The sequence below is a fragment of the Hyperolius riggenbachi genome, chromosome 10 (assembly GCF_040937935.1).
Source record: "Hyperolius riggenbachi isolate aHypRig1 chromosome 10, aHypRig1.pri, whole genome shotgun sequence".
Lineage (NCBI taxonomy): Eukaryota > Metazoa > Chordata > Amphibia > Anura > Hyperoliidae > Hyperolius > Hyperolius riggenbachi.
In genome coordinates, this window is record NC_090655.1 from 134,340,888 (window position 1) to 134,361,723 (window position 20,836).

The 20,836-nt window shown below is 43.9% G+C and overlaps 1 protein-coding gene across 2 annotated transcripts in view; it reads right to left on the bottom strand.

Moving 5' to 3' along the window:
• The window catches only part of CDH23 (cadherin related 23), a 1,682,716-nt gene that overhangs the window by 357,687 nt on the left and 1,304,193 nt on the right, over positions 1-20,836 (bottom strand). For both annotated transcript variants that reach the window (XM_068258239.1, XM_068258230.1), the window contains one exon: positions 16,401-16,502. In XM_068258239.1, the coding sequence (XP_068114340.1) occupies positions 16,401-16,502 (102 nt within the window). The remainder of the gene's footprint in view (positions 1-16,400; positions 16,503-20,836) is intronic.

The window sequence follows — 20,836 nt, forward strand, 5'->3', positions numbered from 1 at the left end:
CAAGGGAGGCGACCAGGCAATCTGCATAATCAGTATATGCAAATTCCTCAGCAGCAGAGCAGGTCTGAAGCTTGCAGAGCAAAGACAGGTCTATTATCCAGAGACCTGCATCCTACAGGCTTGAGGAATGGTCAAACAGCTGCCTGCCTGATCATTACATGATATGGCTTATTATTTTCCCCTTGTGATTATTTTTCCCTGTGAAGTCTCTTAGAACTCCTCATTCGCTTAATCAACTGACTTTTCGAGATGTTTTTTTAACAGCCATATGTTGCCACTGGGAAGACCATAGCTTTAACTATGATGATTGTCACGGACGGTTGCGTGGCCGCAGACGGCATCCTTGAACTGCCCGTGAAAACAATGCGATCGCAATCGATTTTCTGCACCGAATCTGGCAGAGGTATCAATTGCTTCAGCCATATGGCTGCCTGAAAGGAAGCCAGGAAACTAGCTCCCCAGGTGGCCCTGGAAGAGCAAGCCAGTACGGCACCGATGGTGGCAGATTTGAATGCATGTGCTGTATGATTTCTGTCTGTTACATGGAGACCGTGTATAGCACAGCTATGAAATTCATATAGTCTTATTCGTTAAAATCTGCCCAATGTGCTGATATAAAATTCATCACAATAACCTGTCCGGTTATTGGTGTATGCCCCTTCTCAGGAACGGGACCCTCTGCCCTAAGCACGTTACAGCATTCTATAAGTTTAAACCTAAAATCTCTCTCAGAGGGAGTGAACTGTCATTGGTGGGTAATTCAGAGGGGGCAGGCGTTGCCACGCCCCCAAACCAGCTTCATCAAAAGCACATTGCCAGCAGGCGGACCTCAGTCCTCCAAATACCATCTTCATGAGAGCATGCTGCTGCTGCTAGCCAGAGGACCCTGTGGTTAGCGGCCATCTTGTCTGCTCTTGAACTGAAACAAAGGAACTTTACGAGTTTCCCAGAAAGGACATATTTCAACGAACTTTAAGTATAAGTATTTTGCCATAGTTTTCCTTCCAAGCAACAAATGTCTCTTAATCTCATGGCTGTAGTCACCATCTGCATAGATCTTTTTTCCCAGGAAGACTAAATCTTTAACAACAACTACTTTTTCCTCATCAATCATCAATTTGTTACAGACTACCCAGCAAGCTCTTGGTGAACCAGAACTTGGAAGTGTGTACGGGGCTACAAATGACCCAAAAGCCTTCTTACTAAAATGTTAAGCAAAACAAAAGTTTGCCTTCTTAAAACAGAAGGAATTTGCAATAATTCAGGTTGGAGTGAGCATATGATGTCTCCCACAATGCATCACTGCCGAATATGCAAATTATGTTGGATTATGGTGGCTCTGTACAATTACCAAGATGACATCATTGCATTCCAGCGATTCTGGGGATGTAGCTAACTTACAGAGTCAACAAGGGATAATTTGCATATTTGGCAGTGATGCATTGTAATGCATTGCATACTCCATCCACCCTGAATTATCGCAAATTCCTTCTATTTTACGAAGGCAAACTGTTTTTCTCATCAATTTGCAGATGGTTCATTGTAGCAGATGACATGACTTAGGTTTTCTTGATGTAAGGGCCTGCTTCCACTACACAAAGATTGAATGTAGAATGGATGCAGAAAAACTGACTCCAATGAATGTCTATGGGCCTGTTTCCACTAAACACAATTTTTCTGATGCAGATTTTCCCAAAGGCATTCATTGGAGTCCGTTTTTCTGCATCCATTCTGCATCCAATCTGCGTGTAGTGGAAACAGGCCCTTAAAGAGGAACTCCAGTGAAAATAATGTAATAAAGAAAGTGCTTCATTTTTACAATAATTATGTATAAATGATTTAGTCAGTGTTTGCCCATTGTAAACTCTTTTAAATCCCTGATTTACATTCTGACATTTATTACAGGGTGAAATTTTAACTGTTGGCAGATGATGTAGCTGCTGCATGTTTTTTTGGCAGTTGGAAACAGCTGTAAACAGCTATTTCCCACAATGCAGCAAGGTTCTCAGACAGGAAACTGTCAACAGTACATACTCAGAATTTCTTTGCGGGAGGGGTTTCACCACAACATCAGCCATACAGCTCCCCCTGATGGTCTGTTTGTGAAAAGGAATAGATTTCTCATGTAAAAGGGGGTATCAGCTACTGATTGGGATAAAGTTCAATTCTTGGTCGGAGTTCCTCTTTAAGCAGTAGACCAGCTTTGGCACTTGTTTGACATTCATGATGATGTTCAATATTTTAATTCCAGTATGGGCCTCAACTGTAGGCACCCTGGTCCAGAGAAAGGCATGGTCCATAACATTCTGAAATGTATTGTTACAGTACTACTTATGATGTCTTTCTTCAACTTAGAGTGGGCATTTGAAGGAAATATGCGACCTGTACTTTCTTTTTTTTTATGATTTTAATTCATTTTATCTCCCTGGGTTAAAGACAGTACTGAATGAAGCACAAAAATGCCAGGTCTAATGCCAAAATGCCAAGTCTAATGACCTCTGTTACTATTGACCCAGTAGCAGCACCTCACACATGCAGTTTGTTTTTATACTAATGCATTTTCATTTTTTTTCTAAACATCACTAGAGATGTAACTCCTTAGTGCCATATCTGTGTGACTCTGATGTAAAGGTACTACAATCATTAATTATGAACATTGTAATACATTCCACTTACATGCTACCCAAACTGACGTTCATTACTATATTGACAGCAAAACCACTATTTCAGAACAAAATCCTGGCCAGTCAACGCATTTGTGATAAATTAAGAAGCCAATCAAAGTTTCTGTGTACCTCTGATGTCCCTCATATAGAGGACAAAAACTATAGACACCAAAATAGTGTACATGTAAAAAGGGCACCGTACTCTTTAAAAGCTCTGTCATGTATTTCTTGACACAACAAATTGGCCTAATGGGGCATAAGGAAGATGGCCATGCAACTCTGTACTCCTATCTTACCCAACTGAAATCTGACTTCCACCAACTTACTGTATTTTAAAGTAACCAAGGGGGAAAAAAATATTATATATACCATAATTATGCATACCCCTGGCAAATTTTTACTTCGGGCCCATTCACACCAAAAGCGCTTTTCTGAGCGTTTTGCAATTGATTAGCTGTTTTTAAAATCACTCCCATTCACTTTCATTAAAATCGCTGTAAAAATCTAGGAAAAATCGTTGTGATTTCGTGATCGCATACGCGAAAATCGCGGTGATTTTTTTTGCGATTTTGATGAAAGTGAATGACAGCAATTTTAAAAACGCCAATCAATCGCAAAATGCTCAGAAAAGCGTGTCTAGTGTGAACGGGCTCTAATAGTTACATTAATTTGACCAGCAAGTATTTTTTTTTAAGGGAAATGACACAGGTGTCTCCCAAAAGATAATAAGACGATGTACAAGAAGCATTTTTGTGGAAAAAAAACATTTCTCAGCTTTTATTTACATTTAAGCAAAAAGTGTCCAGTCAAAAATAATTCATACCCTTTTCAATTATCAATACAAACGCCTTATTGGCTATTACAGCAATCAAATGCTTCCTGCTTTTTGCATGTCTTCACAGGTATTTTTGCCCATTCAGCTCCAAATCTTTCAGGTTGGAGGGTCTTCTTGCCATCACCCTGATCTTTAGCTCCCTCCACAGATTCTCAATTGGATTCAAGTCAAGACTCTGGCTGGGCCACTCCAAAACGTTAATGTTGTTGTCTGCTAACCATTTCTTCACCACTTTTGCTGTGTGTTTTGGGTCACTGTCATGCTGAAATGTCCACTGGTGCCCAAGGCCAAGTTTCTCTGCAGACTACCTGATGTTGTCTTTGAGAATCTTCATGTATTTCTCTTTTTTTCATGGTGCCGTTTACTATAATTAGGTTCCCTGGTCCAACCGCTGAAACATAGCCCCCCTCCCCAAAGCATTAGGTTTCCACCACCATGTTTGACAGTGGGGATGGTGTTCTTTTGGTTTAAGGCTTCTCCTTTTTTACGCCAAATGAAGGAAACATCATTGTGACCAAGCAATTCAATTATTGTTTCACCTGACCATAACACAGAAGATCAGACGTCTTCTTATTTGTCCAGATTACAGATGGCCCGAACCTCCGATTTGCGGTTCGCGAACCGCAAACGTGAACTTCCGCAAAGGTTCGCGAACTTCCGCGAACCGCAATAGACGTCAATTGGGGGAGGCAAACTTTGAAAACTAGAAACCTTTATGAAGGCCACAAAAGTGATGGAAAAGATGGTTCAAGGGGTCTAACACCAGGCGGGGGGCATGGTGGAGTGGAATACACGCCAAAACTCACTGGGAAAAAAATCAGGATTTGATGCACAGCAGTGTTTTAAGGGCAGAAATGAAATCACATTTTATTGCTAAATTGGAGGCCTAAAGTTCTTTAAAACATCTTGCATGTGTATACACCAATCAGGGAGTGTAATTAGTGTACTGCTTCACACTGACAGACCAAACTCACTGCGTAACGCACCGAAAACGGCTGTTTGTGTACTGACAGCCATGCTGGACTGGTGCGCACCATGGCCAGAGTGCAGGCCATAGATTAAATAGGTAGCTTCCCCAGCGTAGGTTAGATAGGTAGCTGACCCCAGCGTACATTAGATAGGTAGGTTCCCCCAGTATAGATTAGATAGGTAGCATCCTCCAGCGTAGGTTAGATAGGTAGCTGCCCCCAGCGTATGTCAGAAAGGTAGCTGCCCCCAGTGTAGGTTAGAAAGGTTGGTTCCCCCAGTATAGATTAGATAGGCAGCTTTCCCCGGCGGATCGCTCAGAAACAGCCGTATCAGTCCACCGACAGCGTGTACACACGCCGGACTGTCGTTGGAATGCCCACCCAGCGGGAGGTGACGACGGACCTGTCGTTGCCTCCAGTCCGGCGTGTGTACGGGCCTTTAGATAGGTAGCTTCCCCCACTATAAATTAGATAGGTAGCTTTCCCCAGTATAGATTAGATAGGTAGCTGTCCCCTGTATAGATTAGATAGGCAGCTTCCCCCAGTGTAGATTAGATAGGCAGATTATCCCAGTATAGATTAAATAGGCAGCTGTCCCCAGTATAGATTAGATAGGCACAGGGCCGGATTTGTACTTTTTACCGCCCAAGGCCCACTAACACCAGCCGCCCTCCTCAGGGCCGGCCCTAGACTTTTTGCCGCCTGAGGCAAGATTCGAAAAAAATCGCCCGCCCCCCCACCCCCCCCCCAGCCGTGGGGTGGGGAGTGCCGAGCTGGAGGGGTAGCTGGCAGAAAGGGGGTATTGGGCCTAGCGGCGGGGAGGGGGGTCGGACTCCCCCCCTCCCTCGCCTGGGTCCCCCGATCTGCGCTCCTCCTCCAGCGTAAAGCACCAGGCAGCCAGCGTGCATATCATTAAGAGGCAGCGGGCAGGGGAATCACTCACCTCTTCCGCGTTCCATCGTGCGCTCCACTGACGTCACTTCCTGCAAGGCCGTCCCATACAGTGGGCGGCGTTGCCGGAAGTGACATCAGTGGAGCACGCGATGGAACGCGGAAGAGGTGAGTGATTCCCCCGCCCGTTGCCTCTTCGTCATATGCACGCTGGCTGCCTGGTACTTTACGCTGGAGGAGGAGCGCAGATCGGGGGACCCAGGCGAGGGAGGGGGGGGTCCGACTCCCCTCCCCGCCGCTAGGCCCAATACCCCCTTTCTGCCCGCTACCCCTCCAGCTCGGCGGGCGGCCCCAGCGTCCATGCAGAGGCGGGTGCCGCCCCCCCAGATTTGCCGCCTGAGGCAAATGTTTCACCCCGCCTCATGAGCGGGCCGGCCCTGGCCCCCCTCCCCCTGACAACAGTGGGGTTAGAAAAGGTTTAACAGACATGGAAAAGTGGAGAGGTTATGGATAAGGAGGAGTTCAAGTAAGGTAAAAGTAACAAAAAGGCGGTAAGGGGAAATTAAAGGCTAGGTACTTGGGAAATTTAGGGTGAGGCTGGGAATTTGAGAATAGGATAATCGGAATATGGATAAAACTAATTATCAAGTTAAGGTTACAGATCAAGAGATTAGGGTGATTAAATTGACTAAGGACAGTTAAAGAGGCACTTAAGTCATTAAAAAAATGAGTTTTACTCACCTGGGGCTCCCCTCAGCCCTCGCCGGGGACCACTTCCGGTTTCGCCGTCAGGACCCGACAGGCATGGGAACGCGAGTGATTCTACGCGTTCCCAGCCAAAATATCACCCCCCCTGGCGGCGAAACCAGAAGTGGTCGCCGGCGGGGACGGGAGGATCAGAGAGACACGGCGAGGGCACCGATCAGCTGCAGGGGCTGAGGGAAGCCCCATGTGAGTAAAACTCATTTTTTTTAATGACTTAAGGTTCACTTTAAGGTAGCCATACATTTAGCGATTTGGCGGTACAATCAACCATTTGATTCGATCATTTTATTGAATCGAAAGAGTTGATCAAACAGGATGCGCAAAATATCGGTTGAACGCACAGGGATCAGCTACCGTTCATTCGATCGACTCTGAATTAATTTTTGCATTCAGAGCATGGAGGTACAACATAGGTCAGATCGACTAGTGAAGGTGAAGCACACAGGATATCGCTTGTAGTGTGTGGGACACTAGTCAATTGACTTTCGATCAACCATACGCAAGTTAATCCATTAACCTCCCTGGCGGTAAGCCCGAGCTGAGCTCGGGCTATGCCGCGCAGGGGGAGATCTCAGCCCCTGGTGGGGCGATTTTTATACTGTAAATTGCTGTGCGCACAGCCAGCACTTTGCTAGCCGCGCGCACAGCTTGATCGCCGCGGCGGCGATCGGCCGCACGCAGCGGTGAAAGAGGCCCCCCCCCCCCCGCCAGAGCCCTGCGCTGCCCGGACCAATGAGTTCCGGGCAGCGCTATGGGCTGGATCGGAGGTGTCTGACGTCAGGACGTCGGCTGACGTCCATGACGTCATCCCGATCGTCGCCATGGCGACAGGAGAAGCCAAACAGGGGAACGCGTTATATACGCGTTCCCCTGTTTGCTATAGATGCCGGCGACGATCGCACTAGAGGGACACATGCGCCCTCTAGTGGTGTTTCATGCAGCTACCACTCTGGTAGCTTTACATGAAACAAAAAAAACAAAAAAAAAAAAAAAGGATTTTTGCCAATTTGGCAAAAAAAATTAACCGCCAGGGAGGTTAATACATTTTATTGTTTTATCGATTGAATCAGAATCACTAGTATGGCTACCTTTAGTGGCATGACTATGTACTCTGTAAAGTGCTGCAGAAGATGTCAGTGCTATATAAATACAGAATAATAATAATAATAATATGGTAGGACATTAGACTAGGACTATAGTAGGGATTAGATTGTAAACTGCTCTGAGGAATGTCAGTGACATGACTATGTACTCTGTAAAGTGATGCAGGAGATGTCAGTGCTCTATAAATACATAATAATAATATGGAAGGACATATGACTATGGTAGGATTAGAGTGTGAGCTCCTCTGAGCACAGTCAGTGACATGACTATGTACTCTGTAAAGTGCTGCAGAAGATGTCAGTCCTATCTAAATACATAATAATAATAAATAATAAATAATAATAATAATAATAATATGGTAGGACATTAGACTATGACAAGATTAGATTGTGAGCTCCTCTGAGGACTGCCAGTGACATGACTATGTGATCAGTAAAGTGCTGCAGAAGATGTCAGTGCTATAGAAATACATAATAATAATAATAATAATATGGTAGGACATTAGACTATGACAAGATTAGATTGTGAGCTCCTCTGAGGACAGCCCGTGACATGACTATGTACTCTGTGAAGTGCTGCAGATGTCAGTGCTGTACACATACTTATTAAAGTGGTTCTGTGGTGGTCTGGAAAAACAAAGTGTCCCTTACCTGGGGCCTCTAACAGCCCCCTGCAGATATCCTGTCCTGCGCCTTCACTGTAGAATCCTCCATTCCCCACCGCAGGTCACCGTCTATCGCGGGTCTTTGTCTAACTAGACGGATCTCAAAGCGGCTGCGCAGCCATGGCTGTGCATGTCCTTGCTCCCGTCTCCGGGAGCTTACTGTGCAGGCGCAGTACAAAGTTTTTTCATACTGTACCTGTGTAGTAAGTACCCCGAGACGCAAGCGGGAGCAAGGACGTGCGTGGCTAAGGCTGCGCAGCTGCTTTGACAGTCGTCTAGTTAGACAAATACCCTCGTTAGACAGTGACCCGCAGTGGGGCACGGAGGATTCTTCAGTGACGGTGCAGGACAGGATATCTGCAGGGGGCAGTTAGAGGCCCCAGGTAAGGGACAATTTTTGTTTTCCCAGACCACCACAGAACCACTTTAATAATATGGTAGGACATTAGACCATGACTAGTAAGTAAAACTAGTGAGAAAAATGGAAAGTACAGAGGGGGAGTGCAAGATGGGAGACAGGGGCCATGACGAATTGCCGAGCACCCATGCTGAATGCTTACATTAGCTAAACCAGCTGCCACCAACCGTCCACAGAAACCCATCTGCATCATCCCTTCTCCTGCTTCTGTCTCACTGCCTCTGCTAGAAATCAACAAAGAGCCCAATTCCAAAACACTAGCATGTAGCATGTGCAATAATATCTCGAGTTTAGCCTTGTATAAGATGTGAGATACAGACATTACTTAAAAAAAAAGTGGATTTACCAAAAGACAATCATAATTTACTACAAGGCAGAACAACATAATTAACTTGATGTGTTGGTGGCCAGCACTATGTAGGATTGCAGCACACTTCATATACAGTACTTTGCGTGACCCCATTTATAAGACTAGTTAAAAAAAATATGCCCTAGCATGGTACCTTTGCACACCACTGTGCAAGTTCACATACCTGCACAGGCAGATTTCCCTCCTCCTAGCTGGCTTCCTCGTGCTGCTGTGTTTGTGTCCGTGCAGAGGGGCGGGGCCGCTGCACATCACGTCTCCCTGCCAGGTCACAGTGTCATAATGGCAGGGGAGAGCCAGAGAACCTGGACAGGCTGCAAGCAGACCATTTAAGCTGCAGCTAATAAAAAGCATGAAGAGCAGGAGAGTGCTCGCTTTGCTTTCAGCATGCAGCTGTGGACAGACGGGCCTGAGCGATATGCGTGAGGCTGTATTGTTGGGATAGGGAATAGTGTGCGCAGCTCCTCACCCGCCCCTTGAAGTAATAAAAAAAAGTCTTCGCCCTAGTCACCGGCCTTGGAGGCCTGCCCAGAAATCCGGCCCTGGATAAGCAGCTTCCCCCAGTATAGATTAGATAGGCAGCTGTCCCCAGTATAGATTAGATAGGCAGCTGTCCCCAGTATAGATTAGATAGGCAGCTGACCCAGTATAGATTAGATAGGCAACTTCCCCAGGGAGGTGGGAGTAAGGAGGAGGGGGCACTGGGCAGAGCGGCTGGGGGGAGTGGGCAGTTACAAACTCACCTCCGATCACCGCAGACACAGCCTCCAGCTCCTTCCGACTTCCTCCTCCGGCGTAGCTTGCATTGGTAACAGTGCCCCCTGTGCGTCATCACAGGGGGCCCTGCAACCAAGGCCACGGACGCCGGAGGGAGGAAGTTGGAAGCACAAGGAAGCTGTGCCTGCATCGATCCGAACGGAAGGTGAGTTTTGAACTGCACGCACCAGCTCCGCCCAGTGCCCCCTCCTGCCACTCAATCGATCCGAGGCACCATGGCAACAGGTTCTGGGAGGTGCCCCAGATCAAAGGCCCTAGCGACGCCGATGGTGAAGGGTATGAATAATTTTGGACTGAACACTTTTTGCTCAAATGTAAATAAAAGCTGAGAAATGTTTTCTTTCCGCAATAATGCATCGTGTACATCATCTTATTATCTTTTGTGAGACACCTATGTCATTTCCCGTCACAAAATTACTTTCTGGTTGAATAAAAGTAACTAAGTTAAAATTTGCCAGAGGTATGAATAATTATAGGTATATATATATATATATATATATATATATATATATATATATTTTTTTTTTTATTTTTTTTTTTAATCCGGACTATATCACAAAGTTCAAATCTAAAAATGCCTTAAAAATACTTGATTAATTCACTTCAAACGGCGCATGCTGGAAGAATCTGGCAGCTCCACTGTTTATTCAGTGCTATACTTTTTGTTTATAGCATTTTACCAGAAATAACATTTCCAGGTGCAATCTGCAACAGTTTCCTTACTGAAGTTGTTGAAAAAAATCTGTTTTGTTACAAGCAGGAAAGGCTGTCATAGTTAATAATTGTTTCTCCTTCTTCATTTTTATGTGTTAATTAAGTTGTAGGAAAGGCAAGCCCAATGAAAGGATGGAGGATCTGTAATACTCATTATAACCACATCCTAAAGGATGTGAGTAGAGGCTTAGCAGGTAAACCAGGAATATGTTATTGTTTAGCTGTTAAGTCAAAGTAGGGCATTGTTATTCCTATCTTTTTCTCGAATGCCTCACAGCTTCTGTGAGTTTTGTGCATTGACTGCATGATGACAGAAATGTCTACATTCACCCAGAGGCATAACTAAAGCCCCTGTGGCTGCAAGGGGGACTGCTACTCTCGGTCAATACCCCAAATCCCCTCCCCCACCTATCGCATCACCTTTTGCAGAGCAGACTTGCCTCCACCAGCACTGGATTGGATCTCCACTGCTCATCCCTGCAAACTGTACATGCTATTCTGCAAACCTGCTCACTGCATGTCACAGGGGCGTAACAATAGACCCTGCAAGGGATGCAGCTTTCTGCTCTTTGCTCAGTTGTTCTAATGACTGCATCTGCTCAGCCACTGATAAGGAATCATACAAAGTTTTGCAGACCAAGATTTATAGACAGTCCCTATTCAGTGTGCAGCATGGTCTTGTGTACAGCATGTTCTACCTCCAGCCTTTCCACCCCTCCCCAAGTGCTGTGTACTGTAGTAATGCTGGAGGAGTCTGGACACGGAGAAAAGGCAGGAAGGGGCCCCATCCAAAGTTTCGCAGGGGGGCCCCCATGAGTTCTAGTTACGCCCCTGGCATGTAATGTATCAAGGGGTCTGCACAACCCATTAAATTGCTTACAATATTTATTTCTAGATAATTTAGTCAGGTTTGCCCATTGTAAAATCTTTCCTCTCACTGAATTACATTCTGAAATGAATCACTAGTGGTGACATCTTTAGTTCTGCCAGGTGATCTGTATGGAATGTTAGTTAATGAGAGTTATATGCACAGAGGAGATGAGATAGCGTAGTGAATAACTTCTGTGAACAGAAGGAGCAAACAGTGAAGCTTCAATGTGGTTAAAGTCAAAATCAAAAATGGGTGCTGCTCATTAAAACAGAGCCACAGTCTATATTGCAGGCAGCTGCCTATGGTAGAACTAGCACACAGATCAGCCAGATATTAACAGAAGAGTACCCGCAGATCTCTGTTCTATCTACAACAGAGGAGGATCTGCTAAACTGCCAAGCCCAGTATCCGGCTAGAGGGACAAAATCCCTGCTGTTGTTGGACAAACCAACATAGGCTTGCCAGCTACTACACAAGGCGAGATTATTCCAGCTTTACTTGTTTAAACTAATTGGTCTATATTCAAGAGGCATATATTTGAACTAAAATTTACATAAACTCAGAAGAATTTGCATCTCTTTGATCATCCCTACTTGGCAGTTGGAAAAAGCCATTATTTCCCACAACGCAATGAGGTTCACAGACAGCAAACTGTCAGGACCATAGTCATGACATCACACTGTGGGAGGGGTTTCAACACAACATAAGACATACAGAACCCCCTGAAGATCTTCTGAAAGCAGTTTAAAAGTGAAAAAGTATTGAGGTATGTTACCTCAATGACGAAATCCTTGTAAACGTACAAAAGATTTTTTATTTAGCAAAGGCAATGCGTTTCGCAGGTCTGAGCCCGCTTCCTCAGGCCAATAAGAGTGCCTATAACAGTACAGAGAACTCCTCAGTATAAAACAAAGATAAATGCTTATATATTGCAATGAGAAATACTCAGATAATTAGCCAATTAATCAATCAATTAAATGCATTAACTCACCTTGTTTTTACACATACAAATGCCTATAATCACTATAGGGGTATAATCTCTCTAATAGAACTGATTAAAGTATCAAGACAATCAACTTTTGTAGTTTAGATCATCAAGGTATAGCATTGGGAATTTGATCAAATTCCAGTTTAGCATTTAGTTATATTCGTTTAGATATCTATATTTGCATATATACCCATATACATTTTCTTTCATATATTTTTATATAAAATTATAGGTGATTTGCCCTGATATTAACTAACAGGAGAGGGACTGTATAAAATATTAAAATATAAAATGCTGGGGAATAGAAAATCTAAATCTAAAAAATATATATAAAAGGGAAGCAAGCGCAGAGATAAATATATATAAATATAATTGTATAGAATAACACAAATCTTAATCTACTTGGCCAGTATGGAGAAAATGACATATAGCAGGCAGCGCTGGGGCCATTGCTTAGCGCTAACCTGCATGCTAAACTCCAGCTGGTCAATAAAGGGTAAAACCATAATAGTGATTAGTGTGTAGGGCAGACAGGCATACATACATCACATGTGACAGCAGGGGGAGCCGGCGCCACCGGCCGACGACACCATGCGCGGTGACGTCACTACGCACTGGCTGCCTCCTCCTCAAACCACGGCGAGCGCGCAGATCTGCGGCCGCCAATACTTCATTGTAGTCTATATACTGGAGCTCTACAGTGCCCTCTATAGAGGCTCCCCACGCCGATTTGTATTTGTCTTTTGGTGAGTTCTGAAGTTTGCCCTTTGTGCTATCCCGTGTAGGGATGGTTGCGGGATACCGCGGAATTAAGATTTCCACGATTCCGGACGTAATTTGGTGATTCCGGTTCCGTTGCGACGGAACGGAATTGCTATAGCGCTATGGTGGAATGTCCGCGGAAAAATGTGGAATTCCGCGGAATGCAAATTTTTTTTGCCACCAAATGGATTTCTGCCTAAAAATAAGATTTTCTGCTCGCCAGACTTAGAATTTCCACACAAACCTTCCCTCCCTCCCTTCTCTTCCTCCTCTCCCTCCTTCCCTCTTCCTTCCCTGGCCAATGTATGTGAGCTGGCTTTTGACATCCTACAATTCCCTGAAAGACAAGATCCTCCTCGGGAGGAGGGTAGGAGAGGAGGAGGGAAGGAGAGGAGGAGGGAAGGAGAGGAGGAGGGAAGGAGGGGAGGAGGGAAGGAGGGGAGGAGGGGAGGAAGAAAAAGGACCAGGGGAACAGCCAACAGGTGCTATGGGCTACCAGTTAGCATAAACAAGCAGTGGCTGGATAGTGTAATGGTTAAGGGCTCTGCCTCTGACACAGGAGACCTGGGTTAAAATCACGGCTCTGCTTGTTCAGTAAGCCAGCACCTTCAAACTCAAAGCGCTTGCGAGGCAGCCACTAGAGCGCACTCAGTAGGCAGTAGCAGTGTTAAGGAGTTTTTTGGGCAAGTCTCCTTAACACTGCTACTGCCTACTGAGTGCGCTCTAGTGGCTTGCTTTCCTTTTATATATATATTTTTAGAAGGTTTTTTTCTATTCCCCAGCATTTTATATTTTAATATTTTATACAGTCGCTCTCCTATTAATTAATATCAGGGCAAATCTCCTTTATTAAACAAAAATATATGAAAGAAAATGTATATGGGTATATATGCAAATATAGATATCTAAACGAATAGAACTAAATGCTAAACTGGAATTTGATCAAATTCCTAATGCTATACCTTGATGATCTAAACTACAAAAGTTGATTGTCTTGATACTTTAATCCGTTCTATTAGAGAGATTATACCCCTATAGTGATTATAGGCATTTGTATGTGTAAAAACAAGGTGATTTGATGCATTTCTTAATTAATTGATTGAATTGGCTAATTATCTGATTTTTTTTTCTGTCATTGCAATATATAAGCATTTATCTTTGTTTTATACTGAGGAGTTCTCTGTACTGTTATAGGCACTCTTATTGGCCTGAGGAAGCGGGCTCAGACCTGCGAAACGCATTGCCTTTGCTAAATAAAAAATCTTTTGTACGTTTACAAGGATTTCGTCATTGAGGTAACATCCCTCTTTACTTTCTTGCTTCTAAACTGCTTTTAGAAGTTTTTATCCAACCTGGGCGCCTCTTTCCCCCTATGTGCATAGTGTATACCCCCGTACAAATTTTTGTACGAGGTGTGGTGACAGAACACCCGTGGTGCCTACCAGGGTAGACATCCATCTCCTTTTTCCTTTAAGAGAGCGACCACATCGAGGTCCACTGTGGACCACCCCGAGTGGTGTCAGGTTTGTGATCTCCACCTGCTTCCTGTGGTCGGTTGCCTCATGCAACCCTCCTTTGTGAGTAGTGATTTACTTTCTTTTTTCCACAACATTTATATCTGACGTATTGCACTACTGGGCTCCCGTTTTTTGTTTCCTGTGTCTTTTCTGCAGGGTGTCAAGACACTGCTACATTTCCCCTGAAGATCTATTTGAGTAAAGGTAAATATTTCTTGTGGGCAGAGCCGGATTTACCTTAGGGCACTGTAGGCATGTGCCTACAGGTGCCTAATCATGGAACAGCAGCTCACTCCCTTCCTCTAATGCCTCCCTCCATTCCTATACAAAGTCCGAAGCAGAGCTTAAATTAGAGTGTACGCACCCAGCTCTCGGCATTCCACTGAAGAGATTTTAGTCAGGACACCACTAGCAAAGTGGACCCAAATTAAAAATACAAGATTTCAGAAATTAAATCTGTTTTCTAAATTATAATAATAAATAGCCTTTTTTCAGCTGCATGATGACAAATATAAAATATTTTACATTTATTGAAGGAACCCCTCCCTTCCTTTCATATTGCCGGGACAGAATCCGGCAAACTGGTGGAGTAGGTAGTGTCCGGCAAAGGAGGAATTGCGAATGGCTGCCACCTGTATAACCCTAGTTTTGAAAAGAGAAGGGTGAAAATAATGCACTGAAATGCTTATAGGCTTGTAGTAGTGTTTATTTATCTTTGTATGTGTCAGAGTGGTGCAACGAAATATTTTGAATTAAAAAAAAAAGTTTGGGTTGGGTCCGCTTTAATACTGAGGGGACTCTGGCTACCTAATGCTAAGGGACACCTGTAGCTACCTATGACAGGCAAGTGAGAAGTGAGAGCTGGGCCAGCCAGCCCACTTGCAGTGCAATTCGGCTGGGGTTTGTAGGTTCATAGGGTGATGTCTAGGGTACCTATAGGCTCCTGGGATTTAAATACAGGCCTGCTTGTGGGAAAGGGGGTGTATCAGCTACTAATTGGAATAAAGTTTAATACTTGGTTAAAGTTCCTCTTTATTGGCAAGTTTGCTGTCCTCTCCCTCCCCTCTGTGAAGCCAGGACTCATGCAGCACAGTGCATACTAATCCATATCCTGACACTACGGAGGTTAAAGTGGGACTATTTTACCTCGAAAAAGTGCCAAAATTTGACACAGGAGCACTGGAGGGTTCTCATGGAAAACTAGCGAGTTTATTCATGAGATCCTTTAGCAGTGATAAGAGAAAACGTGTATAGGCTTAACTGACAAGTACCCATCACATTCTTGTGTTGATAGCATACATTGAAAATTGCAAATTAGAATCGCAAATCAAAATTGCGATTTTCAGTGTAAAAGAAGCCGTATACTGACATACCTGTGATTACTCTGGTGTTTTTCCTGTTACTGAGATGGGAGTATTTACTCCCAACTACTGAGTACTTATTTCCAGCATCCCCAGAGATGTGAGGATCCTACCACCCTGTGAGTTGACTATGTCCTTGCCGTAAACCCAGTGATCTTTACTTTCTGTTAAATGCAGACTTGTGAACTAATGAGATTGAAAAAAATCCTAAATATCTTTTACACAAAGCATACACAGTTGCCATCGATTCCAGCAAGGTTCCTATAGAAAAAGTTATAGCAGCTGCAAGATGAAGTTAAAAGCTCATATTTAATGGCATTGAGTTACATTATGACTTGTATGATGATGATATACGTTATACTGATATTTATAATAGCTGAGTGACCCTTTGAAGAGATTAAAACTACAGAAAAAATGGTATTGCTTGAAAAAAATGGAAATAACATTTGTTCGTTTTCTTTACCACATCATGAAATGCTTCTATAGACAAAGCGGTTTGCTTTTAAAACTTTTTTGTTTTCACTTCCATCATGTTTTATCTCATAACAAGAAGAATGAGAGATTTGCTTTGTAGGATTGTATTAGTGGCAGTGGAGGGAGTCGGGAGGTAAAATGTGCACATACTGGAACATATTAATTATATATTGATAAAAGAACATTAATAGACATTTCATTAGGTTCTGCAACAGTGAACAGTATCATTAGGGGTTTGGAAGCAAACATTGGACTCACCACAGTAGTCTCAAGCTTGGGCCCTCCATCATCTGCTACCACTGTCAGGGCATAGAAATCACCTTTCTCTCGATCAACCAAACCTTTCACTGTAATTGTGCCCTGCAATTAGAAAACAGAGGAAAAAATAGACCTCAGCACTTTAAATGGATTTCCACAACGAAAATGGACATTCAAATGGCTATAAGTATATTGCGATGTAACAAATTTACACATTTCAAATATTATGCTGGGAATACATGGTTCATTTTTGAGCAAGATAGATGGCTCGATAGATAATTACCGACATGTCCGATCTCCCGCTCAATCGTTTCGCTGTTTGATTTGTGATAGAAGTAAATGGAAAAAGATACGAAAAATGAGCGGAAGATAAGAGAATCGACTGCAGAATTGAGCGGTGAAACGATCGAACGGGAAAATCGAGAGTCAGAAATGAACCGTGTATGGCCAGCATTAGAGTGCTTTCAAAATGTGGCTGTTATAGCTAAAGGATGAATCTACTTATGTCACACATATCCGCATTTAAAGCTAAGTTGCGCACTAAACAAAAGACTCCAGAAGTGAATGGGATGTGGAGGCTGCCATACTTATTACCTTTTCAACAATACCAGTTGCGTCGTTCATGCATCAACAGTGTTTGAATCACCCACTTGAAACAAGCATGCATCAAATTCAGTCAAACTTGAGGCAAAAATTTGGTAAAAAAAAGGCTTATTTTTAAAAGACCACAACCTAAAAATCTGACTGGCTTCTCTTTCATTCCAAATTCCTAAAAATTATGGGAATGCAGCCTATGCTATGTATAGATGTGCCCTATATTTGCTAACCCAGATTTTTACTGTATGTACAAGTTCCTTGGTAAACGTGGGACTACTGATGTAGTTTCCTGGCCAATCTGCTCCTTTCTTGTCACAAAACTAGTCAACGAAAGGTTAGCTGGTGATTTATGGTTCAGTTCTTATGTATAAAAAGGTTCAGAAATATTTGGTGTGGATATGGGTGGTTTTGGTGTTGGGGAGGGGCTGTTGTGTAAGCAGAAGCACATGCTTCCTTTGAGATGGCACACTTTTTACACTCATCATCAGTCCCTAATGTCCCTGTTATGAATTAAGTTTTAATGAAAAACAGCGCTTACCCCAATCATGATCAAGCCAGCTTGTCCAGCTGAAACACAATTTACACACAACTGAAATAATAAACACTTTCATTAGACCTTGTATCTTTCCTTTAAAATGTTTTATCATCTGAATAGACCAGCCAGTCATGATTAAGAATAATGTACACAAGTACTCAAACCAGGACAAGTTAGTTTTAGTTGTGAAAAGAATGGAAAATGGTTAAAGGAAACTTAAAGTTATAGGAATATGAGGGCGGTCAGCTTCATTCCCATGTAACCATTGCCAGTTGCCTGCTGAGCTTTTGAGCTAGTTTGAGTCACAGTCTTGTAACAACAAGCATGGAGTCAGACCAAAATCAAAGCATCTGATCTGCATACTCATACTGTGTTATTGTTGTAAGGCTCATACACACGGGGCCTGGCAATAGGGGGTGCAGAGGTAGCGACCGCATCGGGGTCCCAAAGGGTCCACCCTCCATCACAGTATTAGCTCTCTGTTGGTCCTGTGGTGGTAATAATCACTTCTATAGATGCTTTGAATAGTAGTAATCACCAGTGGTGCTCAGCAGAGCTCGAATATTCGAGTAGCTCGAATATTCGAGCTCTTTTCCAGCTATTCGAGCTCGGTATTCGAGCTCCGAATAGCTGTAGCTATTCGAATGGGCTATTCGAGTACACTCGAATAGCCCATTCACTATTCGAGCTATTCGAGCAAAACGGCGCTATTCGAGCTCGGTACCGAGCTCGAATAGCGTCATAGCCCAGATTGATGTCCTTAGAGCCAATCAGAGGGCTCCCAGGCCCTCTGACGGCAGCCAATCACAGAGGGGGACCCTGGCCAGCCCCTACCCTATAAATAGCGGCCGCCATGTTAGGTTTCTCCGTGCTTGCCTGAGACTTGTACAGAGAGAGAGTTGCTCCTTTGTGCTTTGGCTTAGCAAGAGCTCTATTGTGGTCATTTACCTAGCGTTTTTGCTCACATACACCTCCTATACACACCTATATTGTTGTTAGTTAGTTAGACATTGTATTTTAGTTGGTAGCTTTTGTGTTACATAGAGACAAGGCCAGCTGCTGCAGGCTTACAGCTTTAGGCCTCAGGGCCTTGCCTGTGTGGGCAGCTGTCCTCCTGTCCTCTGTTTATTTCTCTCTATTCTATACCAGTATTTCTGCTGTCCTTTACTACTGATTGTATTAGTATTGTAGTTATATACTGTAACTGTACTAGGACACTCACTGTCACTGTTCATAGGCTACTAGCTGCTCCTGCGTGTGTGCACTCACTGTCTGTGTACACACTACACACACTCTATTTACTTCTGATAACTGATTGATTATTGTAATTAGTTAGTTGTACTTACTGTTACTACTTACTGTACTAGGAGTCTAGGACACTCAGTCACTGTTCATAGGCTACTAGCTCCTGCGTGTGTGCACTCACTGTCTGTGTACACACACTACACACACTTTATTTCCTTCTGATAACTGATTGATTATTATAATTAGTTAGTTGTTTGTACTTACTGTTACTACTTACTCTTACTGTACTAGGAGTCTAGGACACTCAGTCACTGTTCATAGGCTACTAGCTCCTGCGTGTGTGCACTCACTGTCTGTGTACACACACTACACACACTCTATTTCCTTCTGATAACTGATTGATTATTGTAATTAGTTAGTTGTTTGTACTTACTGTTACTACTTACTCTTACTGTACTAGGAGTCTAGGACACTCAGTCACTGTTCATAGGCTACTAGCTCCTGCGTGTGTGCACTCACTGTCTGTGTACACACACTACACACACTCTATTTCCTTCTGATAACTGATTGCTTATTGTAATTAGTTAGTTGTACTTACTGTTACTACTTACTCTTACTGTACTAGGAGTCTAGGACACTCAGTCACTGTTCATAGGCTACTAGCTCCTGCGTGTGTGCACTCACTGTCTGTGTACACACACTACACACACTCTATTTCCTTCTGATAACTGATTGCTTATTGTAATTAGTTAGTTGTACTTACTGTTACTACTTACTCTTACTGTACTAGGAGTCTAGGACACTCAGTCACTGTTTATAGGCTACTAGCTCCTGCGTGTGTGCACTCACTGTCTGTGTACACACACTACACACACTCTATTTCCTTCTGATAACTGATTGCTTATTGTAATTAGTTAGTTGTACTTACTGTTACTACTTACTCTTACTGTACTAGGAGTCTAGGACACTCAGTCACTGTTCATAGGCTACTAGCTCCTGCGTGTGTGCACTCACTGTCTGTGTACACACACTACACACACTCTATTTCCTTCTGATAACTGATTGCTTATTGTAATTAGTTAGTTGTACTTACTGTTACTACTTACTCTTACTGTACTAGGAGTCTAGGACACTCAGTCACTGTTCATAGGCTACTAGCTCCTGCGTGTGTGCACTCACTGTCTGTGTACACACACTACACACACTCTATTTCCTTCTGATTACTGATTGATTATTGTAATTAGTTAGTTGTACTTACTGACTGTTACTACTTACTTATTTACTGTACTAGGGACACTCACTCAGTCACTGTTCATAGGCTAGCTCCTGCGCGTGTTTGCGCGTGCGTGCACTCACTGTCTGTAGTGTACACACACTAAATTTACTTGTGATTACTACTGATTATTGTAACTGCTAGTTGTACTTCCTGACTGTTACTACTTACTTACTGTACTAGGGACACTCACTCAGTCACCTCACCCACCAACCCACTCCATTAAAGTACCCCACTTTTCACCCGCCCTTTTAAAAAACTTTTGTCTATACGCCCAAAACATCGAAGATGTCTGGAAGTGGCAGCCAGTGCGGTTTGGGCAAGGGGAAGGGCAGCAAGGGAATCAGGAGGAGAGGGAGCAGCATTGTGGCAGGCCGCGGCCGCGCCACCATGCACAGTTCCGCAGCAGCAGCAGCAGCGTCAGTGGCTAACATTCCTCCCATAGCCACTGGCCGTGGACGCCTTGGGCGCCGCCCAGCAGGAGCATCTGCAACTCACGCTGCAGAGACACAGCAGCAGCAGCGTGTAGCACCTGCTCCGATTTTCCTCCAGCCGGGTCGGAAACGTCCCATTGAGGAAAAGCATGCAGACACTGTGGTGCAACTCATGACGGAGGATGAGCAGCCCGCCATCAGCTCTGCATCCGAGGCCTCCACCCTCACCACCACCACCACCACCCCTGTTCGCAGCAGCCGCCCAGCAGGGTCTGGGGAGGAGGCCAGTTCACCGTCACTCGCCGACCTGTCATTCAGCAGTCTTTTGACCCCAGGCATCATGAGTAAATTG